This window comes from Typha angustifolia, chromosome 8 (genome assembly GCF_048772165.1).
Source record: "Typha angustifolia cultivar Huaian chromosome 8, ASM4877216v1, whole genome shotgun sequence".
NCBI classification, from domain to species: domain Eukaryota; kingdom Viridiplantae; phylum Streptophyta; class Magnoliopsida; order Poales; family Typhaceae; genus Typha; species Typha angustifolia.
Window position 1 is genome coordinate 16,149,937 of NC_133246.1, and position 26,935 is coordinate 16,176,871.

The window sequence follows — 26,935 nt, forward strand, 5'->3', positions numbered from 1 at the left end:
CACAAGGGGAATATGCATCCTATGGTAAAAAATAGAATTCTTTTCTAGAAAAGTAGCATGAACACAACTCAACATATATATAGAACGAATCGAATGAATTAAATTTCGTTTCCCAAAAGAGAAGAAATATCAATTCAAGTCTGTAAGTATATCAACAATTTAATTGGGGGTTGGAAGGTGGATTTTTTTTTTAATATAATTTGCTTGTTTTCTTCCTCATACCCTATTTTAAAAATTCATACTGCTTCACGGATAGAATAATTTACACCCAACCACAAGATAAAGCCTAGATTCCATGTACTACCATCATTCTGTGCATCAAATAGGAATAATAATTGGTGTAATGATGATTCATATTCAATTCCCAATCATTTCTCATCAATCACCAGCATGGTTACAAAACGGAAATACAGGACAAAATTAAGTTTCTTATCCACCTTTATCATTGAATAACCATGAGTAACCATTCTTACATGCCATACTATACGAATTACTTGAAATGGTAAGTTTGCAAAATATGACAAAAATCTCCTTAAAGTTGGGCTACAACAGAACTCAACAATAAAACCATAAACAAGCTCAAATGCAAAAACAAGAGGGTAAGAACATTTGCATTTCTTCTAGATGGTTGGAGAGGATCAATATTTGATAGGCAGATTACAAATTATGTTCCTGCCTTACGACGCCCAACACGTGCAACAAATCCAGCCTTAATCGGTGCAACAGATCGTGCAGAGCCACACTGAATGAGGGAAGAAAAAAACTAAATAACCACAGAGAACAAAAAAGAATTACAAGCCCAAGAAATAGCAGCAACAAAAAAAAATCACAAAAGAAGAGAACAGCATCATCCTCTTCAGTTTTGGAGAAGAATACACAATCAATCATCTTAAAGAGTAAATATGTAAGAGAAATGTAAATGCCAGACTAAGGGAGATAAGGGATGCTGAATGCTTAAGATAGAACAAAAGGAGGGCCAACATCTGAGCAGCATTTCTTCACAGTATTCAGAAACAAGAATGTAAGAATAAATAACTAGCGCAATAAATTTTTAAGACTACGTAGGCGATGATACTGCAATTCATCATAGATTTGGAAAATAGGAGAAACAATATAAAGAACAAATGCTAAGCTATAGCCTTATGGCCTCAGAAAACTGCAGATCCTTATCACAATAAATAGTCAACCAATGTAGGCAATAATTCTGCTGTTCATCATAGGCCTGTACTTCTGAAGAATAAGAAAGAATAAACACTCTGTGATGAGCTGAAAAAACAAAAGTCCTCCCCAGTGAAACAGATGCATGTGCCAAGTAAAAGTTAAGCTTCAAAACATGTATAAATAGAAATAAAAAATAAAGCACTGGCATATATCTCAAGGATCCAATCCAAGTTTCTAACAGAACTATACCAAAGTTTTTAAATGTCAACTAGAAGAGGATCATTTAAAACGAAGAACTCAATGCAATGAAAGATCATAATACCCTGGCCATCATTTGAACTCTGACACACCTCATAATCTAAACAGAACAAGAACAAAGAGGGAAAAAATAGAGAAAAGAAGCATACTACAGAATTTGGGTTTTGTGCCTTTGGATCTCTATAAGAAGGCCTCAGAAAATAGTAATTCTTTTCACATATATGCATCAAACAATGTAGGCAATATGTATTTTATCATCATCATAGGCCTTCTCAGATGAAAAGTAACAGTGAAGTGAGGTAAAAACTATTGAACTTCTACACCAAGAGAACAACAGAAAGTTCAATATATTACCTGTTCACAGCGGAGGAAGAACAAACGATTTTCCTTGGAAAGTATTGTATCTGGACTTTTGCAGCCATTGCATATGACATATTCATCTGATAAGACACCATGGTAAAAACAGATGTTAAAGATGGTCCATCACTTTTGGAGAATCAAAACTTTCCACAAGTTGCAAATAAGAAAAGCAAAAGCATCAAGGCCTAACAGGATAAACATTAGAAAATTTGCATAATGATTTATCCTAATATCATGAGATTCTTTGCCATCCGTGGTGACTGAATTAACTTTCATGGGCTTATATTGAGTACAGAAATATGGTCAAATAAGTCACATAACAAGGCTTCACAGAATATAGAGTCCAAGACTTCACAAAATTCAAAAGATTAATCACTAGATATCATTTTACATAATATTGGAACCACCCGTCAATTTATCTCGTACATCATTAACTTTAACCTTTAAAAACTCGTCAGCCAGTAGTGCAGCAGTGAGCACTAATTACAGATGATGTCAGAGTTCCATAGGTTGATAAAAATAAGCCTTCCGCTTTTATTTCTTACAAGAGCTTGTCAAGCTACTTGAAATGTTATATATATGCCACTCTTTACTTTTCAGATCAAAAGATATACAAGCCTGAAGAGCATGTATATCTGATAAGTTCATATAAGACCATTACTATTAAAAATAGTAGCCACATATGACGCTAAGAACAAGTGACTTCCTCAATTTGTGAGAAAATGTCAAGCTCCGGCTGATTTTGCTCAGTTGGACAGCCTCAAATTCAGGCAAGATTTGGTTAGTTTAGGCCTTTAGATAGCTTCAGTCAGTTTTGATCGTAGACATTCTAGTTTCAGCTGAAAACGACAAGTTAATTGACTCCATGATAGAGTACTAAACATCATTATCTTTAATTGGCACTAATATATGCAAGTTAATTCTGCCAATAACAAGCTTAACAAGTAAGTAGTAATTTCTCTTTGCACTCATCCAGAATAAGAAAAGCACAAAGCATAAAATCAGAGTGTTGACAGAAAGCAAACTTACTGACGTATCTTCTAAGGATACCCTCAAAATTTTTTGGAGCAAATCTTCCCTTAACAACCAACCTTTGCTGCCCATCAAGAGATCCACTTGTTCCCATTTCAGCAAGCAGAAAAGTCATAACATGCTCGGGTTGCCTATGCATCCTGAAGACCAAAAATCTCTTCAGTACTCGTTTATAAGCAATCAAATCACAATTTTAAAATGTGGATACAATACAAAGCAAGCACAGCCATCAAAATTCAAATGTTCAAAAACAATGTCGCAAAAAGCACCTATGTTATGTGGGCAGTCAAGCCACCACACAGCGCATATGTTATGCAACCACAAATAGGGTATAATAATAAAGCTATATCTTGTCCCCTTCAATTATGCTATGCGACCACATATATGGTATAACAATAAAGCTATATCTTGACCCCTTCAATTATTGCTCTGTATCACTTTCACCCCCTTAAGAAAAGGGTTAAGAGATATGCTCTCAAAACTATTTAAATGTATCGCCCCTCCCACAATATTTCATTAGAAATTTTGATATAAATAATCTTAAAAATTTGACTAACTTAATAGATGAACAAAAGCACCCTTGACTTCCTTCCACATCCTTCTATATTCTCCTAGTAATCCCTATAACGACTTATCTAAATATTAAACTTTAAATTGATCCTCTATAATTCATTCAAAATCTACTTTTGACAGGGGAAGAGAAAGCAAGGGCATTTTTTTAACATTTTTTCTAAGAAAAATTCAAACAAAGGGAGCTTAGTGATACAACTAAATAATTCAAGGGATGTATGTTTTTTATAATTAATCCAAAAGATAGTGCTTACACAATATATTGAATATTTCGCCAACAATAAAATAATCAATAAATATAGTTATATGATCTATATCATAAATGGGGTAATGGAGAATCATCTTCATCACAATCTAATCCACAATAGTATACTTTCAAATTTCATTCATGTGATTACTTAAGTAAAGCAACAAGTAATATTTCCAACAAATATGATAAGTTGACACCCCAAGAAAATATTAACAACCAATCACCATAATCTTACTCGGAAGCATGTTAGAGACGCAAACAGGGTAACTTCTAGTTATTAAATGCACATGCAGGAAGATATGCATGTGATCAGCAGAGGCAGACCATATACGGCCAGCAGCATATCGCTGCAATTAAAACATGTCCAAAAGAAAGGTAAAGTATCTAAGTGAAAGATAAAAATCCGTAAGAGCACTGATACATACGTTTTGCATAGGTCCATAAAATTCACAAACACTGTCTTCTTTGTTCCTTCTCGAAGAACTTGAGGAGGCCTCATAACTGTCCGACGCCTATCTCCAGCAAGATCTGGATTATTCTCCCGTAATATGTTGAAAACTCTGCCAAGTAGCTGATTTGAAGAAAAGAGAAAAATAATGAATTTACATGACTAGAAAGAAGTTATGGTCTCTCACAAAAAAAGTTCATGAGGAATAGGAAGATTCAAAATACAAAATTCAATTAACTTCTGTAGCTTCAAAGATGCACTAAGAAGCATGAAAGACAGATAATGTTATTTGAATGACAGATTACTCATTCGAACAGAATGTGACAAACAAGATGATTAGTGGTTTCTCCTACTAAATTCAGAATCACTTGTCAACTGGAAAGACATGATATTAATAAAACATGCAATGGTGCCTTACTTGCTTATATATGAGTGTATGTTCACTATCCCACATCTCGTATGATGGGTGCAAACAGAACCAAACAGTTTTCAATTGGATTGATTCATTTCTCTGCTGATTAATATAGGGCCAATCATGTACAAAATGTATTTGATTGGATTGGTGTGTTCCAACAAGTCTGTACCTATAAACATCCCACATAACTCTTCCTTACATATCAACATCTTATGTTACTCCAAACTATCATCTTATACCACTGCACTGTTGGGCTCACTCAACAATTTCACTTGCTTTTTGGCCAGATACACCAATCAACTTCACTGCTAATCTGTCACAGCTATTTGACTTCTAAAATGCGAGCATGAATATAATTTAAATAAGAACATAGCACAAAATCACATAGATACTCCAAAAGTTGTCAATGGGAAAAAAGAGATGTGAAAATAGAGTCTCACTTAAAGCTCATTAACGGCCTCCTCAGAAAATAATGACATGAAGTACCAGAAGATTACATGCAACAAAGGCACAGTATAAGAATAATAAGATACCTCTTCATACTTATAATCTCGATCAGTTCCTTCCCAAGGGTATTGAGCACCACCCAGCACAATGCCCTCTCCTTCCTCATCTTCACGAATTTGTTCATCTAAAGTACAAAACATTTACCAGTAATAGTGATGTTACGAAGATACAAGAGAAGCCTCATAACACCACAAACTTAGGAAGATGCATTTTCACAGATGAACGCAAGGCTACTTACCATTGACATCTTCTCCAGCATCACCATTTTCATCATTAAGGAAGTCAGTTTCCACCTGAGACGATATAAGTAGAGAAAGTAAGCATCCTCTTGCGATCTTGCCAATAGTAAGTAGAAAAATGCTTTCTTAATCAGCTATTAGGCATGTCAAACAACCGGCTTCTTCTTCTTCTTTTTCAGGCCAACAAAACTTGGTTCCGACTCAGCAACTGGGCGAACATAAGCATGTGTCAAGCTTCAAAGTACAGATGAGAAGAAAAGACATTATCTAAGAAGGATGATAAGAGCATGCTAAACAGTGGAAAAAACACCTGTTAAATTTTCAGTTTTTTCTGCAAGTTTATCCAGCTCATCTGCTGGTTCTTGAATTACCACCTTCTTCTTTTTCTTCTTCTTCGTGGGATCAAACGGTGCTAGCTACATAATAATGACAACAGAAAAAGAAAACATGAGCATGAATCTGGCTTTCAGTTTTACAAATACTGAAACTCATATTAAAAAGACAAGAAAAAATTATTAGACAGAACAAGGAATCAACTACTATGGGCTAGAGAAATCTCACCTCCGGCACCTCCTCTTTCATCTCAGATGGATTCTCTTCCGCCATATTGGAAACCTCTTTGAACTCTCAGAAACAACAACACTCAAGCCCTAAAGAAAAAAAAATGACAGAGGAGTCCCTGAGCATTTCCTCTTCTTCTCTAGAAAGCTCCTATGAAACAAAGGAATCAACAAAACCTAGGTTTAAGAAAACAAGACGCATCCGATTCAAGAAAAACCCTACATCTTTCTACAAAAAATGGAAAACAGAAAACCCTAAATCTCGAGCAAGATCGGCTAACATTGAGCTCATTTTACCGAGCGGAAAAAGGAGAAATCATCTAAAATCGAGCCCCCGCACCCGATACATGCGAATCGAAGACAAGAGACCGTGAATACCTTAAGAAGTTAAAAGTCCTCAACGGATCGCGAATCCACCGAACCAAAACGCTATCCAGATTCTATCGACGGATGGAGTTTCCCGAAGAGCGATAGGTTTTCAGAAAGAGAGAGAGGCAGTGCTTATAGCAACTTCGGCGGCCTTTATATAGGCTAGGGAAAAGGGTAACAAGGGTTAAGGTCACAAGACGCTCTGGGTCGGGCCAACTGTCTATACTTTTAATTATCCTCGGCTCTCTCTCCAGCCCACCTCCACCTCCGATGGGCTCTTATTGAGACTTAGAACAAGCCTGTTTGGGCTTCATGGGAGCTGAGCCCGAGCCAATCCCAGATAAGAAGCAGACAAAACTGTTCAACGAATTGACTTCTGGGTCCCAGATTGCGTCCAAAATCTTTTGATGTCCTTTCTTTTTTTTTGTCTAACCTTCTGCATGGACGTCGGCTCCTCCTCCATGCTTACACGTATGAGGTGCACTTGGCATTCAGTTGGAAACTTGGAACCCATCTCCATTTCAATTCTTCTTCTTCTTCTTCTTCTTCTTCTTCTTCTTCTTCTTCTTCTGCCTAACCAGTAGAAAGAAGAACGTTGACTTCTGCATGGCTCTTCCTAACTGTTGGCCGGAGTGGTTGCTGCCTATCTGCAGGTATAAACTAAAGTTTCCAACTTTCTTTTTCCTGTGTTTGGTGGATGCGTGGAATTGATAGGGTGTGCTCTGGTTAAGAGTAGAGATCACTTAGAAGAAATAATAGCAAGTACAAGAGTGACTTGTAAGGGTATTTGATGAGAAATTCTATCCTACTCCTCACTCAAACTAGTACCAGAAATTAGGGGATAGCATTCAAATTAAATTAAAGTATTTTGTTTCTTCTATGTTGGCCTTAGAATATATTGGCTTGACCAGGGAGGTGGACCACATGTGTACTTATCACTCATTTCAAGAGCCAAAAAATGTTTTTTTTTCTAATAATTAGTTGGTTTTTCATTTATATTCTGCTTGCATACACTGCTATGAGGCAAACTCCTTAGAAGAGCTTGCGCACTAAATATAGGTTGCTTAGATGTATAAGTTCTCTTTTCTATGTGTTCATTCAAAGAGAGTGATCTAAAGACTCCAATTATCTAAACTTGGTGCTGTAAGGACTTCCAACTACTATTACTTTTTCCAAATATATATATATTTGTATGTATGTATGTATGTATGTACTTCTTAATTGGTAATTGGATCATGTTCACCCAAAGAAGGGCGCTGCTACGTAAAAGGGAGGCAATATTAGCTCCTATATGGTGGTCCCTAAGAAGAATTATGGCCCTTTCAGGGAGAAAAAAGAGGCGGCCACGTAGGACAGTCTTATTTTGTAGTGGAAGTCATTAATCCACATAGCTTCATGTCATATTTCTTCACTTAAACCTTTTCAATAAATTAAGTGTGAGTGTAAGATTACAAGTTACAAGCATTGTCTTGCTTCCAAGCTAAGGACACAAGCCTTCTCTTCACAGAAAGTGTCATCCTTGTCCCTCTAAAGAAGTATAAATAGCACTCATATCCTGAAAGGATTTGGTATATTGATTAGAATAGTATGACAATTAGAAAGGAGAAGCCAGTTATCATTTCCCTCCATTTCACGGTTCAAATTTTCCTCTTAGTGACAACTCTTTTGGGTGGATCAAATGCTTATCTCAGTGGTCTCGATAGAAGTTCTGAAATGGTGGAGACTTCTAATCTGTTACCTCTTGAAAAATATGACTATCGGTACTATCCTTGTTCCCTAATTCTCGTTTTATCAACATAGCTAGTTCTTGATAATTGTCGATGTTTTTTGTTTGTTTTGTGGTGAGAATTGCTTAGGAAGAATGATATGGGAGGAAATGGCGACGAAGAGTGGGCAATGGTCAAGAGGAATGGGAACCAATTTGTGGTTGGAGGCCAACCTTTCTATGTTAATGGATTTAACACCTATTGGTTGATGACCCTTGCTGTCGATCAGTCGACGAGGGGGAAGGTAAGCGATGTGTTTCGCCAAGCGTCATCGGTTGGATTAACCGTCGGCAGGACCTGGGCCTTCAGTGATGGAGGTTGGAGAGCTCTGCAAAAATCTCCATCAGTCTACGATGAGGAAGTCTTCAAGGTAAAACTTCCTCCCAGTATGCGTGACATGTTAACATATACATATATAACTTTCTAGTTCGAATTCAGTAGTGTGCTAATTAACTATATTTCGATGCTAGAACAGAACTTCATGTGTATTTATTTGCATTAGCACAAGTCCTACTACCCTCCAGGTTTTGTTTAACATTACCAGGTCAAGAAAACCATTTAATAGAAGTTGTCTCGTGATAGATATTGCTAGCTGTATATACAAAGTGAAAGAGAAGGCCATTAACTACTCCTAAGGAAGCAGTAAGCAGCTAGAAGTGAGAAGTGCTTGTGTGACCCTCATTGGATTAAACACAAAAAAAAAAATCTGGATCTGAATCAACATATTGATCTTCTGAGCAAAATGTCATTTTCTCATCACCAATAATTAATATTCTTCCATCCTATTCAAACATTTCAGACTTATACGACATATATCTTCTTATTTAACCTCTCTTGATTCTCTTTTCTTATTTTTGAAATGTTTCTCTTGTTCCTTTCAGGCACTAGACTTTGTGGTGAATGAAGCAAGAAAATACAAGATTAGGCTTATACTGCCATTAACAAACAATTGGGAGGGATACGGAGGAAAGTCGCAGTATGTGAAATGGGGTAAAGCAGCCGGCCTAAACTTAACCTCCGACGACGATTTCTTTTCCGACCCTACAATCAAAGGCTACTACAAAGCTAATGTCAAGGTAAAAAAAAAATTCTTCTTTGGATAAAGTATGCTGTAAATGACAATGTTTTCAGTAGATTAGCAGGCCTCAGTGATCGAAATTGACTATGACTTTGTTGAATTACCAGCATAGGATTCTTGAATAAAGTTAGAACTTTCCTCACATAGGATTCTAGGCAGTTTGAATTCATTTTGTTGTATTATGGTCATAAGTAATCTTTTTATATGCTAATTAATTAGTCTCATATATCTGTCATCTGATCATCTCTCCTGCATTGTTTATTTGTTGAATTTAAACCAGGCCATACTCACCAGAGTCGATACATTTACAAACATTACCTACAAAGATGACCCTACAATTTTCGCATGGGAGCTAATGAATGAACCGCAATGCCTCTCAGATCCCTCCGGTGACAAGTTGCAGGTATTTCGAGCTATGCAAGTGGTGGTGCTCTCAGTAGACTTTTTCTATGAAAAAATTCCTCTTGGACTAAATTTTGATTTACGTCTTTAGGCATGGATTCAAGAGATGGCATTTTATGTGAAGTCCATTGATCCAAATCACCTACTAGGGACCGGAACCGAGGGATTCTACGGTCTCTCGACTCCCGACCGGTTGCAGCTCAATCCTAACGCTTATGCAGGGCAAGTGGGAACCGATTTCATTAGGAACCATCGTGCCTTCGGCATAGATTTCGCCTCGGCTCACATCTACCCGGATTCTTGGTCAGTTCATCATATCTCTCAATACTCATTTCTTATCAAACAGGACATGCATTTGCGTAACTGAACTATTTCCCATCTTGCAATAATATCACCAACAAGGTTGTCGAAATCGATATCGACAGCGCACCTCCAATTCACCAAGAGTTGGATGCAAAACCACATCGACGACGCGGAGGACATGCTAGGAATGCCGGTCGTGTTCGGGGAGTTTGGCCTGTCGACGAAGGATGACAACTTCACCATTACATTTAGAGATGCATTCATCGATACGGTGTACAAGACGCTGTTGAATTCGACGAGGAGCGGAGGAAGTGCGGGTGGATGCCTTCTGTGGCAGCTCTTCCCTGAGGGAACTGAGTATATGGACGATGGATATGCTGTGATTCTTCCAAAGTCTCCTACTACTGCTGATATCGTTTCACTGCAATCCCGGAGGCTTCAGATGTTCAACTCCAGGTGTGGTTGGCATTGCCGTTGGAGCTGCAGGAAGAGGAACAGAGTGAAGTACTCTTTTGTCGCCGATGATGAGGCGTAAAGGTGATCTCATGTTCATACTAAGAAGTTGGATATAAACATAACTATGTACTGGTGAGGAATACATGTAAAACTCTATTATTATACATAAGAAACATATTGGATATTCTCTCTCTTTCTTGCCCCAGTGCTGTGTGACTTCTCAGGAAGTAGGAGTAGCGGGAGGCAGAGTGAGAAAAAAGAAAAAAAGGAGCGAATTTAGAAAAGTGGACTGTTGGAAAGTGAGGTAGTAATCCACTTTCTTGTACCGTCCTCTTTTAAAACAATGCCTATTTGCTGCAACCAAACAAAGAAACTTGACTTCGTGGTCGAATTGCAATTAAGTGATCGCAACTTTTATCCAATAATATCAATTTAAAGCCGAGACCAGTTTTCTTTTGAGAAAAACTTTGAATTTTTTTTAAACTAAACTCTTCCTACACTCATCAGGACCTTTTCATACTTGCTCACAAAAGAGGGAAAGGATAAGTTTCAGCAATTGCATTTGGTCTTTCTTTTCACAGTCCCTGAATAATATTTTCCTTCGAATGCAAAGCACCACTAGACTTTTGGTCATATCGTAGCATAGTTCATGTCCACACTAACATGAAAAGAATAGTACAAGATGTAAAAGTTTTTCTTATAAAAAAAAAGATAGCATTCTCCGAGTGCTATTAGCACTCATTCATCAGATATCAACAGTTACAATAAAACCATTAAAAGATTATAGTCAAATTGTTGACTGGGTTCAAAGATTGAGCATTTAAATCTCTCGGAGGATCTTCCCTGCAAACGCCACTCCAAATTTCAGCTTAGAGGACTAGGCTTCTGAAGAAATGGAGCAGGCCTTACATAAGTGAATCCGGCAAAATTATTGTCTCCAGCAACTGGGCTAGCAACTGGAGAATCCAACAATGGCATGCTGGTCCAGCGCTCATCAAAATTGGCAATGCAGTTCTTGCCAGCCACATTAGGCCGGAAGCTTGGCTGGATTTCCCTGGCCTCTAGTTTCCTCCAGTTAATTGATTTGAACCATTTATGATTCTTAATTTCATTGCTTCCACCAACTCCACTACCCAACCGCTTGCTAGCTTCTTTGTGGAGCAACTGCCAAAGCGAGAAGAGAAGACCAAGCATTTTCGTTATGGTGATACAGATCATGAGAAATACTTATGAAGCATGGCGTGAAAAATGGTTTAAGGTTCAGAAAGACTTACGCCTTTCAAGAGAGAATGAGCTTCGCTGGACAAAAATGCTGGCAGCTTCATCTTTCCCTTCACTATTTTCTGTTGAACTTTCTCTTTGTTGCCGCCAAGAAATGGTGGCTGCAATAATATAATGAAGATACAATTTGGCGTACAATTATTGACAACATATTTACAGAAAAATATAAATTATACTTGTTACTTTGCTGTGCAAAACCATTTTTGCAGGTTTCATCTAACAGTAATTTAACCTGAAGGCTACTAAAGTTACTTATATCTAATAGACCTAAGAACTTCTTATCAAGATGATCTCAAGTCTAACAAAATGCATTTATTCCTCCCTCCAAACAAATATTTATAAGTTCAAGACATAAGCCATCTTTCTACCTGACTGGTGTGGCAGACACACCGCTACAACTCAAAACTCTGCTTATATGCATGATTTGAATGAAATCCACCTAGGCTTCTCGGAAGTAAAATAAGAAAAGGGGAAAAAAGACTCACCTTGCCAGTAAGCATTTCAAACAACAGGATTCCTACACTCCACCAGTCTGCAGCCTTATCGTGGCCTTTTCCAAGAACAATTTCAGGAGCCATGTATTCAATAGTTCCACACATGGAGTTTGATCTAGTATTTTCATCAAACTCCTTCGCCAGGCCAAAGTCCGTCAGCATTGCCTGGTTAACCACAAGAAGAAAATATAAGTACATTAAACAACAGTTTTGGATTAAGGTAGGCAGACAAGCCATGGCAGTAATAGTTTCTTACATGTCCAGCAGGATCGAGAAGGATATTCTCGGGCTTAAGATCCCTATGCATAATGCCATTTGCATGAAGGTGTGATACTGCAGATACTATTTCAGCCGTATATATGCGAGCAAGATCCTCTCTGTCAGAGATTGCAATAATTAAAGAAGGAACAATTTTACTTCATAATCCATACAAATTGAAATAACTGAAAACAAAAATTCATGCTTACCTGAATAAACCATGATGATATAGCTGGAAAAACAGGTGTCCCCCATTTATAAAATCCAGGACGAGATACAGTCGATACTTTGTCTGAGTGATAAAGTAAGAGGAATCACTTTCATACAGACACATGCACACAGATGTGTGTGTGTATATGTAAATATGTATGCCTATACTATTTAGGCATATAGACGTAAAAACATAAAGACATAGGTCATACCTGGAAAGAATATCGCATCTGGACTATGAAAGGATGGTCCACTTTTGTCAATATATCTCTCTCAGCTTTCATGTATTCAGCATGATTCTTTTCCATTATCTTATCCTTCCTCATAACCTTCATTGCATATATATCTGAAGTGCCTTTCTTCCTCACCTGGAAAACTTTTCCAAATGCCCCTTGCCCAACAAGCTTCATAACTTCAAAGTCATCAAGTCCTACGCCCTCACTCTCAGATTTCTTGTCAAGCTTTTCATCATTGTGCATACATGCCTCTATATCTTTTTCTCCATCTTCACATTGACTCTCCACAAGTTCAAGTGAAGTCTCAGTTTCATGTAACGTTAGCTTGCTGAGCTGCTTGCTGAGCTGCAATGACTGACTAACACAAGCCATCGGTCCCACCAGGGAATGTGATCGCTTAAGAATGACCACTGGGTCACTGAAAACTTTCTCATCTGAATCTGCTGCAGGTGTCGAACTAGCAGAAGCCATAATGTTCACTTCAATTGATGGTTGAACCGGGGAAGGACCAAAAACATCAGAAAAGTCAAACTCCAAATTCTCAGAAGTAACAACATCTGGGGGACCCATGGGGAGAAGAATCTGTCTTGTGAAGGGCTTGCGGGCATGGGCTGTTGTCAGAGTAGATATCTGAGAAGAGACCATCACTCAGGATGAAATTCAGATTAAATTTATGCTGCGAAGGTTTAATGTTCCGTCTAAATCTGGCTCCCTCCACAAGTTCCCAGGACAGCAGATGGGCTCCTTACAATGGCTTTGAACAACTGGAAATTCACATACACAATGAGAGCTCCCAGGAATCCAGGTAGTGAGCAAACCAAAATCCAGAAGCTGCCCTTGTTTCCCACTAAACAGGAAACAGCAAATGCCACAGTACTTCTTGAACTCATGAAGATCAGGCAGTCTTGACCTGTAAACCAAGAAAAAGACTCGTCAGCACCTTGGATGAGATCAGGAAATCATATAGAATGCTCCTACGTCAGAGAAAGAGATGGAAGGCTTAAAATTTCTTATACAGATATACTTAGTATACTCTTCATAATTATTCTATCAAATTTTATGCTGACATTCCCGGATTTTTTATGATCCTACTTTCAATTCGTGAAGCATGAAAACCATGTGAACTGGCAATGTGAATGATTGAACATGATTAAAAATTTAACATAGTTGTGCATGCAAGCACAATACCAGTGAAAATACAACCCGAAGGGAACAAGATATTGACGAACAAAGAAGAAGGGAAAAAAAATATAAGATACTATGAAAATACAAATAAATTTGCAGGATAACTAATTGGCACGTATGATTTGCATTTGACTTTTGTCCACGGTTTAGTGAACGCCGCAAAATTAGTGAAAGACCATCTAGGCAATAATTGACACTAGCTTCTTTTATCTTAATTATTCAAAATTTCTAGAAGGCACATATTCCAAACATTTTCTACTACCAGAATTAGTTCCCTATCTTACTCAATTAGTCCATCAATAACATCGAACGTCTAAATCACTTGGCAACAATTCAACCCCAAGAACCAAAAATTCCCCTTTAATTATAGAGATACCCATACAAGCTCTATCATTTAAACTTTGAAAAAAAAAGCACTTTTGTAAGGAAATTGAAACAAAAGATAGCGTCACCGTACTTAAAAAAGAGCCCAAAATTTCGCACCAAATATAATTTCCACTGATCCATAAGAAAATTCCAAGATGAGCAATTTAGAATCAAAAGAGGCATCTTTTTTAAACAGATCGTTCGCATACGATTTTTTTTATTGAAAGAGACAAACTTATCAAAAAAGAAAAGATCTACAGATCAAACAAGAACAACGTATAGATCACATAGTTAACAAAAAAGAGACCAACTTGAAGGCAACGAGATCCCGATCTGAGAACCAAACCTTAACCCTAGAAATCACACCCCATCAGAAAATCAAAGATCGGGAAGAGAATGGGAAAGATCTCACCTTGGGAGGAAGCGGCAATTAAAATAGCGGAACCGGTCGATTACTCGGCGATCTCCCTCAGTCGCTCCCCCCTTTGCTCTTATACCCAAAAAGGACCTCGCGGCCATCGGATTCCCATCTCCATCTAATCGACACGTGGCGCTACCATATTGGTTGCTTCGCGACGCCTCCGTCAGTTTAATTTCGGGAGATGGGAATATGCCTCAATACTCAAGTTGGGTTGGCGCCCGAATAAAAGATGATGGATAAATATGAGCCGTCCGATGGATTTGGACGGCTCATATATTTCTTACGTGTTTCTTCTACGCGCGAGGGAGCCGTGTGACGTTACGCTAGGACTAGGAGTCTAGGAGGCGTGTTATTTTGGTGGTTCGTGATGTTATTATAATAAGTTTAGATTGGCATGTCCAGATGTCCTTCCTAGCGTTACATCTTATCTGAAGTATAATAATAATAATAATAATAATAATAATAAATCGATAATCTTATCTGAAGTAAAATGGGAATAATATGATTGAGCGCATCTCTCTATATATATTATTAATACAGGGGAAATTATAAATTAGCATTTATGGGTTTGTATTAATAAAGTCATCACGGTCATAATAATTATGATAACTAGACATTTCTAATATATATTTTTTTATATTTTATGTGCAAGAGTCGGCTGACTCGTTGAAATAAAGAGAACTGACGCCGTGTTCTGAAATCAAGTAGCAATCCGAGGCAGATGTATAGATTGGAAATTTCATTTTATTTTCTCTTTAGAGTATAATATATATATATATATATACTTGCTGAAGGAATAGTACTACAATACATTACTTAGCCAGTTATGACTTATGTAATTTATAATTATATATTTTATGATTGAATTGGTCCACCTCTGAATCTTGAATCCAACTTTGACCATCTATAAATTTCAGTGTCCTTGGACTGTTCAAGGAGAAAAATGGTTGAGAGAACTTTAATGCGTTGAGTGATATTAACTGCATATTTATAAGTGTTCAATGATAGTTGCAGTTGGCACCTTTGTTTACTCCATATATAGTGTACAGGTTCAAAAATTATTAATAAAAGAATTTACTATAAGGAATTTATTGAGGCATGTAACGAACTGAAAATAGATCCAATGAACATCTATCCTACCTGCTATCCAGCTCGATTCGAATAAAAAGGATTTATCTGATTCGATATGAATAGGATATAAAAAAAAATTTGGATACGAATTCAAATATGGGTGAGATATAAATTTTAGATTCGAATACGAATATCGGATATCTGTTTACCTGCATATTTTTTTAATAATTTATTATTTTTAGTTTTCTTATTTAAATAATAAATATTGATATTGTTACTAATGTTGTGTTGTATATTATTTATAGAAATTAATTTATCCAATTTTATATGTATTTGACATAAAAAAAGAATTATGTTTTATAAAACTCTTAATTTTTTTATTAATTATGTCAAATAAAATATCATAATTAGTTTAAAATTTCATTAATATTTATTTAAGATCTGATTCTCTATTTAAAAATTATAATATCTATTTAGTTAGGTTTAGTTAGGATATATTTTTTAATTTTGCTATCGATCTAATAATTTTATTTAAATTAAAAATATGAATCAAAATATGAATTATAGCTTTCGTAAGGATTCCATAGAGATCCGACCCGATATGTGGATAGTACAGTACACGTGTTACTATGCGCCTGCAACGGGCGTCCCACACGGGACAGTGGACCCCGATAAGGATCATCAGACGCCACAGACTATAAACACGGCGTGGACTTTTGAATCAACACGGTTGCTTCCAGAAGTCAAAGCAAGGAAATGGTCAGCCCACCGTCTTTCCTCTATAATTATATCTTTCCTTCACTCCGTCTAAATTCTACCTCTTTTGCGCGTTTCACACTCTCCACTTCCCAACAGGAGGAAAAGGAAAAGGAAAAGGAAAAGGAAGAAGAAGAGAGAAGAAGAAGAGAGAAGAAGAAGCTAACCCAAGAATCTGCCGTCAAGGTATCTCTTTTATTTCCCCCCTGTGAATTTGATGTGTTTAGGGATTTGGGTTCTGGTTCCAGTTTCCCTGGGTTCGCTTGAAATACTTAAGCTTCTTCTCTCCTATATATGGTTTAGGGTTTGTTTGGGTTACTTCGATTGTCCTGGCATAACTTTTTATTGGCTCGAATATTGCATGTATTGAGAAATTGGGGTGTGGGGAAGAAACAAAATTAGATCAAGTGATGCTCTTTTCTTAGATTTTCACCAGGTTGGTCACAAATATTTGGTGGTATTGATACCTTTCTTTGTTTAGGTTGGCTTAATTTGTTGTATAGATCATGGCAGATAGCTACTGTTCTTCCCATCCTTTCCCACTTGAAAGATAACTATATTTCACACTTTCTATTTTTGTTTTCCTTTTGTTAAATATGTGGTTGTGGTGTTATTGTGTTATTGTTGATTATCTAATCTTGGAATTTGTATGGTTCTTATATTTCATGATTGACATGGATACTGCGAAGTCCATCCTCATTGGACTTTAATTATATGTATTCCGACTTGTTTGGGGTTCTTTGGATTACCAGACCTTGATAATCACAGTAAAATCTTTAAATTCCCAATTTTTGGAACAAGCTTTAAAAAAAAGAAAATCAAAGACATAATCAGAATTTATGTTTGATATTCCAAGCCTAAGTTCATTGAGTTGCTCTGCTTTCATTTTCTGGAAGATTTTGATGTACTTGATTTGTGAAATAGATGGTTTCTTATTTAATTAACTGCTCTGGTTTAGCTCTAGTTTTTAGCATTTTTCAGGTATATCTCTTTTGTATAGAAGACTTCTCTTTTTTAGATGCATGTGACATAGAATATCTGGTGCCTTAATATTCCTGATAACTGAATAAAATATGTTTTCTTAGTCTCATGGGTTTTAACTCGATCTCTTCTGGTCACTCTGTATGCTAATTGTGGCAACAATTTTTATCTTTTTGTGCTTTGGAAGTTAAACCTCTTTGGAAGTTAAACCTTAATTCCCCTTTGATACACAAGCATGACCTCATAACATAGCATATGTTCGATCCTACCCATTAATATTCATGTTTCTTTTACATTTGGTAATGCAGGAAACATCTGAAGGGTAGATGGTTAAGAGCTCAATTATGTCGGTGTAGAGCTATCGGAACTTCTGTATAACCCTGAGTTGATTTTCTTTGGTCCTTTTGATTAGCATGGCCAGCTCCATCGCTGGAGTGCGACTTGTAAAATGCCCAAAATGCCACAATATTCTTACTGAATTGGCCAATATTCCCGTGTACAAGTGTGGTGCATGTGGCACCATCCTCCGAGGTAAATTTCCACTAATCATTCAGGCTGCCTGTGGTTTTCAATAGTTTCTGATAAAGTTCTCACAGCTTTGTTTCTACTGATTGCAGCTAAGATCCGTACAGCTAATGGACAAAAGGCGAACTTAGGAGAAAAAGTTCGAGCAGACATTTTGGACAACAGCCCAATAACTCATGAGTTTTCCTCAGCAGAGAAGCAACTGAATGCCCAGTCCTCAGAGTTGGATGACAGTTTAGAACAAGAGAAGTCTCCAAATCTTTATGCTTCTGATCTGAGTGTTGAAAACACTTGGAAAAAGCAGTCCTTAGAGCTCGGGTCAAATGACACTAGTGCCCGAGATCCTGAGATTGACATACATAAGGCAGCAAACAAAGTTAATTCAGAAGGCAAACTGCAAAAGATTTATGCTCAAGATGATAATGGTTGGAATAGCCAGGAGGACAAATCTCCAGAACTTAGTCATCAAGGTGATGTGAATATGAAACAGAGTGATATGATTGAAGATCTTCAAGACTCCACTAACAGTGATTTTTCGTCGAAGGATGTAAGTTGTGGAACATCCTCCCAGGAAGATACTGGTGATGAGGATTGTAACATTTCTATTACTACAGGTGCGAAAGAATTGTTTGAAGGCACTTTCATTCACAAAGAGGCTCAGGATCCACTTGATAGCAAAGAAAAGAGTGCGGGAGAGGATGATCTACCCGACAACGAGATGGATTCTGATGCAGCAAGGCATCTGCAATCTCAAGAGCTTCCGGCAAAACCATTATGTGAGGGAGATGCCTCTGCTATCACAGGCAAGTCCAATTCAAACTTAAAAGCAATATCATTTGACTCAGAAGATTTTCACTCTGTACTGAACTGGTTAGACCCAGAAAATGCTGGCTTAGCTGTGGATTCACCCAATCATCAAGAAGGAAGCCAATCAACTAAGATCAGATCTCTTCAACTCCTTCAGAATAAGATTTTAATGAAGATGGATGAGTTGAGAGATGAACTTGGTGAATTATTTGGTAAATCTGCAGAAGGAAAAATAAGAGCTCTCTCCAGACTTGCCAAACAAGAGAGCCCTACTAAGCAAAACTCAAACTTCCCTCCTCCAAGAGCATTTCGGCCAAGTATAAATGCATCTCCGAAGTATAGGTCCACTCACAGTCCTAACCTGGGAGAAGCCTCTGACATTTGTTTGCATTGCAAGACTAATTTATGCAGCAGGATTGGGCATTTAAGGGTTTGTCCTATTGATTCTTGTCTGCATCTTGAGACTATGAAACCGAAGATTCAAATGGGCTACAGCCACCAGCCATGTTGTCATGAGGCTCAGGCACATGACACTGAGTGCAAGAAGCTGCAAACCAAGGTGAAAAGGCAACCAAAGCACCACTGTCGGCCTATCCTGGGGGGTGCCCCTTTTGTCATCTGCTACAGATGCTTGAAGTTGCTTCAATTACCAGCTGATTTTATCATATCAAGGAGAAGATTGCATAAGCTGCAATGTGGTTCTTGCTCTGAAATTCTTTTGTTCTCTTACAGAGCCAGAACTCATGCAAGTCCTCAAACACCTTCCGAGGTTGCTCATCCACCTAGCACAGTTGAGACCAATGCCAACACCAATACTACAACTAGGCCTGAGATTTCTACTCCACATTCTACTGATTTCGCCAGAGGGGATCCAATATCTTACACAGAAGAGTATGGATCTTTTGGCATCAGCTATTCTACCGAGACCGAACATCCTCTACACGTCTCAAGGAACTCTTCGTCTAACTTCATGGATGAGGCAAATGGTAAACGACTGCATCGACTAATGGGCTACTCTTCAGCAACTGAACTGCTGTATCAACATTCTGATATTGATGATGACTTTGATAGCATAGATCCAACATCACTACATTTTCTTAGACATTATGAGGAACGATCAGCGAGAGAGAGTAAAGGGAAAGGCATCTGCATGTTTGAGCATCCAGCAGTAGAAAGTTCTTTGTATTCTATGAGAATGGATGAGGAAGAGGACTCGCCAAAGAGACTAAGAGATAGGAGAGTTGGTGCACCTCTTAGTGGATTGATGAGGAAGGGACTTCGGGAGTTAAATCATGGATTGGAGAAGATAAGGCTGAAGTCTACATGACTTGGAAGAGTTTTTGCTTGCTTAGACTAGTAGGATAATGTGAGCCAAGGAATCGCAGCAGTAGAAGCGGGTTTGGTAATCAATCTCCAAAAATTGAAAGCACTACGACTTGTGTCCATTTCTTGTACAGATGTGTGCACCAAGTATTGCCTTCCTTTTTGTTTGTTTAGTGTACATATGGTTTATTTTTAGGTGATGATTGATCAATTTGACGATTAGTGTTTTCGATTTCTTCAAAGTGCATTATTTACTTCATCAATCTCTTGTATACCAGATCACAACTTGCATTGCTTGAGTTAATATTGAAGTCTATTTTTGTATCCAAATTGTCCGATTGCATGAATTTCCTGTATCAAAGAGATGGGCCCCCTAAGGCTAGTCAACAGGTTTAGCAGAGTGGAGATTGAGTCACACTCTCTCGAGCTATCCGTGGAAGCTACGAGGTTTAGTTGTTAGAGTGCAGACTGCTACTCGACTTTTTTCTTTCTTAAAATTATCATGTAATGCATGTATCTCGTGAAGGAAACCACTTTGCCAATTAGACTGCAAAGCGAGGTAAACGTAAGTCTAGACTAATTTTGGTGGGTCCCGACGACCCAATGCCCCGGGACTTCTGTAGCCGGCTCTCAGCGGATGCCTTCTCATCCTCCAGCTAAATAAAGCTCTGCTTTCCAATAAATAAATAAATAAATAACCTAATCAAATAGAATAACTAACCCAAACCCCCAACCACAAATTAAAACCAGGGGAGTTAAAATTCAAATTCCAGATCTACCAGACAGTCAGACACAAAGAGCAGTCAAAACCCAAAAGGACCAAAAGAGATTCCATTCAAACAATTACGGAAACCACGCTAAATGCCAAAATTGCTTTCTCCGGGCACCTCCGTCATTCTCAAATTCTACAAGGCTAAAACGGTACATTCACCATCGCCACCACCTTCAATAGCCGTTGCCACTTCCCACCTTTTGAATTCAAATGAACTCTTCCGTCCCTTCTCTCTCCGCAAAAGAACCAAAAATGGAGTCCTCGGCCACCAAAAGAAACCGGAAGCCACTGCAGCCAAAGAACCTGAACTCCATTCTGGCATCCGAACCGAAGCCTAATCCGAAGGAGGACGCGATCCAGCCGCTGATCCGAGTAGACGCGGGCAAGGAAAACCGGCCGATCCACACGGCGGAGCCGAGGGAGGCGTCGCTGGCGGAGGAGCTGGAAGTGATAAGGAAGAGAAGGGAGAGGCTCCGAATAGAGAGGAAGAAGACGGAGAGGGTCTTGAAAGAGAGGGATTTGGTGTTGGAGAGGGTGATGAGGGAGATGGAGAGGAGAGTCGAAGAGCAGAGGAGGATCGAATTGGAGATCCAGAGATTGATTGGATTCGAGGAGCTGATATCTATTTGCACGGTAAGAAACTAATATTATTTTCCAAGAAAAAAATCTTGCCTTTTTCGGTAGAGATTGCGGTGAAATTTGTGTTTGATTTCTTGATCAGAAGCTTTCTCCGGTTCAATCTCTGAGGGCCAAAGAAGAGGAGAGGAGGAGCAGAGAAGAGCAATCACAGGCAAGTAAAAATAAATAAATTTTTAAGGCTATTAATTCACTTCCTTTGATGGGTAATGAACTGAAGACTTAATACATTTCCCCTCTTTGCAGGAATCATCAACCAGTGATATGCTAATTAAAGAAGTTGCAGACCTTTCAAATGTTCATGAACAAGAAGCAGCAATATAGCTTCGATTATTAGGATTGCCATGTTGTTTCTTCATTTGTCTGGCATGAACGTAGCCACATTGTTTGTTTGCACTTACTTGTATACATTAAGCAATAGATTTTTAGTTTTTTTCTTTCTTTCTTTGCATCACTTGTGCAAAAGTTTATTTGTGTTGCTCATTATTACTAACACTTTTAACAATTTCAAAGAGAAGAGACAACTTTATAAAGACAACAATATCATAAAGTTTTAACACAAAGTGGAATTCTCTTGCTATTACAGACCATAGCAACGTTTGTCAACCGTTGTTTCGTGTAGTAAAATGTCTAAATCTACAGACTCATTGCCACCAAAGTTTATCACACACATATATAGTTCAAAGAGAGAGTAATAAATAGCAAAGAAGCATGCATGCATGCCGAGATTAGAGCGCTCTCGGCCGGCAGACCACTGTGGCATGCTTCAAGATCTGGTTGCTGAATTGGCCGGGCTTCTCGGTGGTGTCGATTTTGCTCAGCCCGGGCGGTGGAAGGAGGTCGAAGTTCTGGACAAGGCGGCCGAGGGTAATGCCGATGATCGGCAGGGCGAGGATTATCCCGGGGCAGCTCCTCCGGCCAACTCCGAAGGGAATGTACCGGAAGTCGTTGCCGCTGGCCTCGACCTTGGCCTCTTCCTCTAAGAACCTTTCGGGCCTGAACTCCTCGGGCTTTTTCCAATGGGCCGGGTTATTGGCCAAGAACCTGTTACAATATATATAATTAATTTTACCGTTCTCTAACAACTTAAATTTTAAATCTTGCATCGACATTACCATGCGTTGACCAGGATTTTGCTCTCAGCCGGAATGTCATAGCCGGCAAGCTTAGCATCGGAGAGGTTCATGTGGGGGACGAGAAGAGGGATGGCCATGCGGAGGCGGAGGGTCTCCTTGACGATGGACTGGAGGTAGGGCAACTTCTCGAGGTCCGGCTCAGTCACTTGTACGCCATGGCCAAGGACAGAGTCGAGCTCGCGCCGAAGCTTGGTCTGGATCTCAGGGTGGTTCACTAGCTCGGCAATTCCCCACTCTATGGACCACAGTGTGGTCTCTATAGCTGCACGGTCCAAAATTAGGTGGTCAGAACCGACGTGCCGGAATTTTTCACAGTTTTATCTCCTTGCAGTATAGCAATTAATTTCAGAAAAATTCTGAGAAGAAGAAATTTAATCAAGTATTGAAACAGTCAGATTGCTTCTGCCATCAGGAGAGAACGAGATACTTTGGCCAATTCGAAGTGTTTTGCATCAATATCCACAAATGGAAAAGGTCAAAAGAGACTACGAAAAAAAAAAGGATAATAATTGATGCTCATACCAACCGCACAATTGACCGAGCGGGAGATCAAAGATAAGTATCACAAGCACCACTCGTCTCAAAGTAAAGACAAGGACCTCTCGATATTATATAGATTATGACCGGATCCATCCCAGCACCATAAGGGCCTTTTTTGCAAAATTTTCGTTGCTCATGGTAAGATGGAAGATCTCTATTCTTCACCCACCAATAGCATTACTTATCCGAGTTGGTGAACTAAACATGAGCTTTAGTGATCATCTATCTTGTCTCTTCCCCCTGGTGGGCTTTAATTTACAAATAAGTAAAACAAAAGGAGAACTATAAATAATGTATGAGTGGTAGCAAGTGGAGTTTAATTTTGGGTTCTAAAGCTTGACTACTCTAATTAAAACATAGTGCACCTAAGCAACCACTCATTGTGTCTTAGTGTCCACAACTCTTACCAAATTGATTAGAGTAATCTTTCCTTTCTTTTGTTTCCTCTATTAAGTTACATATAATTTAATCAGGGTGGTGACACCTATTATCGTGCTACATAACAGATGCAAAAAATAAATTGGATCACATGGTGCGCCAATATTTAATTATTGGAAGATGACACCACCCTACGTCTCCCTTTTATTATTAGAAATAAAATACTTAAAATATAAAATATAGAAATTATTAATTTTTATATTTAAATATTTAGAGTAGTTGATGAGTCAACGGTGTCATGTCAGTGATAATAAGAATAAAATAGAGGAGTGTATTTGATAAAATTTGATATGAAAGATTACCGGCGACGTTGATGTTCTCGACGATGTAAAGAACGTTGTCGTGGTTGATCTCTCCCTTGCTCTCTGCATCGAGTATGTGATCCATTGCACACTTCACCTCTCCGGTTTCTGCCATCACTTTCCTGGTTTTAATAAATTAACATTTTAGAGGGATTAGAATGGAAATAAAATAGTAGAAGAAGACAAGGCACCGGCTTAGAATTAGAAAGAAGGAAAAGAAAAAAAAAATGAGCACTGACTTCCTCTCCTGGACGAAGTGGTCCTCGAAGACCTTCATTCTTACGTCCTTGAGTTGGTAGCACTTTTTCAAATAACCCCTCATGAAAGGCCTTAATACTGGGATGAAGTCCCCGTAGTTATAGTCGAAGCTTTGGGATAGCCTGCTCCTCTCGGCGTTGAGTGCTTTCAACTTGTTAAAAAGTGGGTCATCCTCGGTGGCGAACCTCCGGTCGAACATGATGCGAAACATATCGTTGTACATCATAAGTTGTAATCTTCTTCGGATCACTATCCCCTCCTTAGCAGCCTTAGGGTTCGCCTTTATGTCTTCCACCACGCATCTCGCCTCTTCTTCCCATCCCTTCCTGTTATGCTGCACTACCTGATAGAATATGAAAGATTAAAGTTATTATCTTTTGTATAGAAAATAATAATAATAATAATAATTAGTATTTGTAATCACATATAGCCAATGGAGGATTATATATTTGCAAATCGTTTCCTTCTTTTTAGAACATTTGGAAAAGATGGTAAAAAGGGAGATAGTATATCTAAGTTAATAAACTAGTCAATAGTGAATTGAAAAAGATAATAATAATAATAATTCTAAATATAGAAAGTAAATTGAGGAGCTTAAGCGTTCTGACCTTGTTAGTGAAGAAGGGCACGGTCATGATGCGGCGCATCTTGCGCCAGTGATCGCCGTAGACGGTGAAGACCATGTCCTGGCCCTGGCCGGTGAATATGTCGAGCACGACGTTCCGCGTGCGCGAGCCGAACTCGACGCCCTGCGCGTGGAGGACTTCACGCGCGAGCTCCGGCGACGACACCACCGCCAGGTTCCGAACGCCCATGCGGAGGAGGAACAAGTCGCCGAATTTCTTAGCCATGTCCATCAGGTTCCGGTGGTTCAAGTCGTCGCCAACTTGCAGCCAGTTGCCGACTACCGGCATTGGAACCGGCCCGGGAGGGAGCTTGAACCGCTTCCCGGCCAGTTTGGACACGACGATCGCTAACGTCACCGCCGCGAATAGGCCCAAGAGGGCCTTCTCGAGGAGCATAAGATCCATGGACAAGGAGGAGGGATAAAGACGAGAAGGTGGGGGGTAAGCGGTGTGAGATGATATCCTGGGGATTTTATAGAGTAGTCTCGATAGCGAGGAGTTGATGGATACCGTTAGACTTGACGGGAGATGGGTAGAGGGCCGTCAGTGGCCCGTTAGAAAGAGTAAACCGTGCCAGCTGTTTACGCACATGACTTGGGAATTGGGAGGTGGACTTCCACCATATTAGTAGGATGGAAATTAATAACTAATATTACTAGTATTTTAATATTGCATGAATTATGAATTTTTATACTGTATTTTTTAAATGACAAATTTGCCCCTGTAGATAATTTGGGGTTTGGTGGGGAAGATGAAAAAAATAATTATAATACATTTAACTCGATTAAATTCTAAAGAACGATTACTGAATTTTTATTTTAATCCTATCTAGAATGTAAAACTGAATTAGATTGAGATTAAAAAATATATATAAGACAAAAATATTCATACAATTTTGAAAATAAAAGTTTGGATCTATTTGTATTAAAATTAGTGTATATTTAATTCTTAGACGGCTAAATACACACTCAGAGATTATCTATAAATTTTAGGTTTGTTTGTGTGGGAATAAAACTTGTTATCAAAAATAAGAATAATCTTGTACTAAGATCATAAGTACTCGTTTATTGGTAGTTTATTTGCTATAAGACATAGCTAATAGAAGTTGATAGAATCTAAGCTTCACAAGGTACAAAAAATTGATACATTTAGTTGAGTTTATATGATTAATATCTATCTTTTCTTAACCGATTCTATTTACATTTGGTGTGTATATAATAATGACAAGCTGTAAAGAGTTGGTAGAGATGTTAATAAAGTTGTATTATATATATATATATGAAGCTGAAAGATTAATAATTTTCACTATCTATAATATGGTTAATAGAAATGACCAAGTATAATCCATTTTTATATATTGATTGACTTGTTCCTTGAAATTAAAATATTCCATTTTTATTGGAGAGTTTTTTTTGTCCAATGTGAGTTGGTATTGACCATTCTTGATGAATTTAAACAATGGTAGCTAGAATATATATATATATATATGTCGTACAGATAATTCACCAAAGGATAAAACTAATTTATGTCCTAAATTATATTAATAGCCATGTTATCCAAAAGTTAAAATCGTTAGAAAGTGTGATAAAAGAAACCACATCACGTTACAAATCTACTTTAATCTTTATTCCACAAAGTATCTATCTATCTATTTATCTATCATCACAAACTAAAATAGTCAAACTAAGAGAAATGGCAAATAGAGTCTGGCAAATTGGCAGTGGATCGAATAGTAGTTTATTTTGGAATAAATAAAGAAAGAGAAAAAGATTGAATATTTCTATGAATAAATTACACCATCCGGCCTACCTACCACTGTTTGACTTCTTCATCCACGATCTAGTTGGGAATTTGATGGATGGGAGGGAGATATCGAGCGTGGATTTTGACCATGTGTTTGATCGATTGATTAAATTTGAGATGATTTCTAACAAATTATGATGAAAAATAGATCGTTATCATCAAAAAAAGTAGCTTTAGTCTATGAATCTTTATACAAATAATTTGACAATTATTCGCCCATAGCTCTACAAAAGTTTGACATTTTATTAGAGAACTACTTTTGAGCACGCTAATCATGTGTAACGAGAAAATGACAACTTTTAACCTATTAATGAGAGTTTCTTAACAACTTATTCA

At 38.0% G+C, this 26,935-nt stretch overlaps 6 protein-coding genes and 2 non-coding genes across 9 annotated transcripts; 3 read left to right on the forward strand and 5 right to left on the reverse strand.

Annotated features, from left to right (window-relative positions):
* Positions 1–408: 408 nt before the first annotated feature.
* LOC140765741 (eukaryotic translation initiation factor 2 subunit beta-like) lies at positions 409–6,335 on the reverse strand. 2 transcript variants are annotated; one of them, XM_073104963.1, is made up of 10 exons: positions 6,179–6,335; positions 5,802–5,890; positions 5,551–5,656; positions 5,396–5,448; positions 5,240–5,294; positions 5,028–5,125; positions 4,057–4,202; positions 2,809–2,951; positions 1,774–1,859; positions 409–742 (listed from the first exon to the last, which is right to left on the reverse strand). In XM_073104963.1, the coding sequence occupies exons 2-10, from the start codon at positions 5,844–5,846 to the stop codon at positions 665–667; spliced, it is 810 nt and encodes a 269-aa protein (XP_072961064.1). In that variant the 5' UTR covers positions 5,847–5,890; positions 6,179–6,335; the 3' UTR covers positions 409–664. The 2 variants fall into 2 exon arrangements, with proteins under 2 accessions (XP_072961064.1, XP_072961065.1); XM_073104964.1 differs by having other exon boundaries at positions 5,802–5,951; positions 6,179–6,313.
* Positions 1,142–1,225, reverse strand: LOC140766357 (small nucleolar RNA SNORD34). The gene has a single exon (XR_012105397.1). It is a non-coding gene; the product is annotated as a small nucleolar RNA SNORD34 (small nucleolar RNA).
* LOC140766356 (small nucleolar RNA SNORD34) lies at positions 1,606–1,691 on the reverse strand. The gene has a single exon (XR_012105396.1). It is a non-coding gene; the product is annotated as a small nucleolar RNA SNORD34 (small nucleolar RNA).
* A 1,421-nt stretch (positions 6,336–7,756) lies between the features above and the next one.
* On the forward strand, positions 7,757–10,366 carry LOC140765549 (mannan endo-1,4-beta-mannosidase 6). Its single transcript, XM_073104691.1, has 6 exons — positions 7,757–7,929; positions 8,026–8,305; positions 8,817–9,011; positions 9,294–9,416; positions 9,507–9,718; positions 9,818–10,366. Exons 1-6 carry the CDS (start codon positions 7,757–7,759, stop codon positions 10,251–10,253), a joined length of 1,419 nt encoding a protein of 472 aa, XP_072960792.1. The 3' UTR covers positions 10,254–10,366.
* A 481-nt stretch (positions 10,367–10,847) lies between these two features.
* On the reverse strand, positions 10,848–14,774 carry LOC140764803 (serine/threonine-protein kinase AtPK2/AtPK19-like). The gene is made up of 7 exons (XM_073103578.1): positions 14,617–14,774; positions 12,630–13,563; positions 12,417–12,499; positions 12,206–12,326; positions 11,941–12,114; positions 11,449–11,556; positions 10,848–11,338 (listed from the first exon to the last, which is right to left on the reverse strand). Exons 2-7 carry the CDS (start codon positions 13,296–13,298, stop codon positions 11,039–11,041), a joined length of 1,455 nt encoding a protein of 484 aa, XP_072959679.1. The 5' UTR covers positions 13,299–13,563; positions 14,617–14,774; the 3' UTR covers positions 10,848–11,038.
* Positions 14,775–16,498: 1,724 nt separating this feature from the next.
* LOC140764756 (uncharacterized) lies at positions 16,499–20,365 on the forward strand. The gene is made up of 3 exons (XM_073103489.1): positions 16,499–16,638; positions 17,742–17,964; positions 18,051–20,365. Exons 2-3 carry the CDS (start codon positions 17,847–17,849, stop codon positions 20,090–20,092), a joined length of 2,160 nt encoding a protein of 719 aa, XP_072959590.1. The 5' UTR covers positions 16,499–16,638; positions 17,742–17,846; the 3' UTR covers positions 20,093–20,365.
* Positions 20,366–21,057: 692 nt separating this feature from the next.
* LOC140765629 (uncharacterized) lies at positions 21,058–22,206 on the forward strand. The gene is made up of 3 exons (XM_073104802.1): positions 21,058–21,493; positions 21,582–21,650; positions 21,743–22,206. Exons 1-3 carry the CDS (start codon positions 21,071–21,073, stop codon positions 21,818–21,820), a joined length of 570 nt encoding a protein of 189 aa, XP_072960903.1. The 5' UTR covers positions 21,058–21,070; the 3' UTR covers positions 21,821–22,206.
* LOC140765628 (trans-cinnamate 4-monooxygenase) lies at positions 22,002–25,244 on the reverse strand. The gene is made up of 5 exons (XM_073104801.1): positions 24,779–25,244; positions 24,152–24,513; positions 23,913–24,034; positions 22,612–22,894; positions 22,002–22,540 (listed from the first exon to the last, which is right to left on the reverse strand). The coding sequence occupies exons 1-5, from the start codon at positions 25,199–25,201 to the stop codon at positions 22,225–22,227; spliced, it is 1,506 nt and encodes a 501-aa protein (XP_072960902.1). The 5' UTR covers positions 25,202–25,244; the 3' UTR covers positions 22,002–22,224.
* Positions 25,245–26,935: the final 1,691 nt, after the last annotated feature.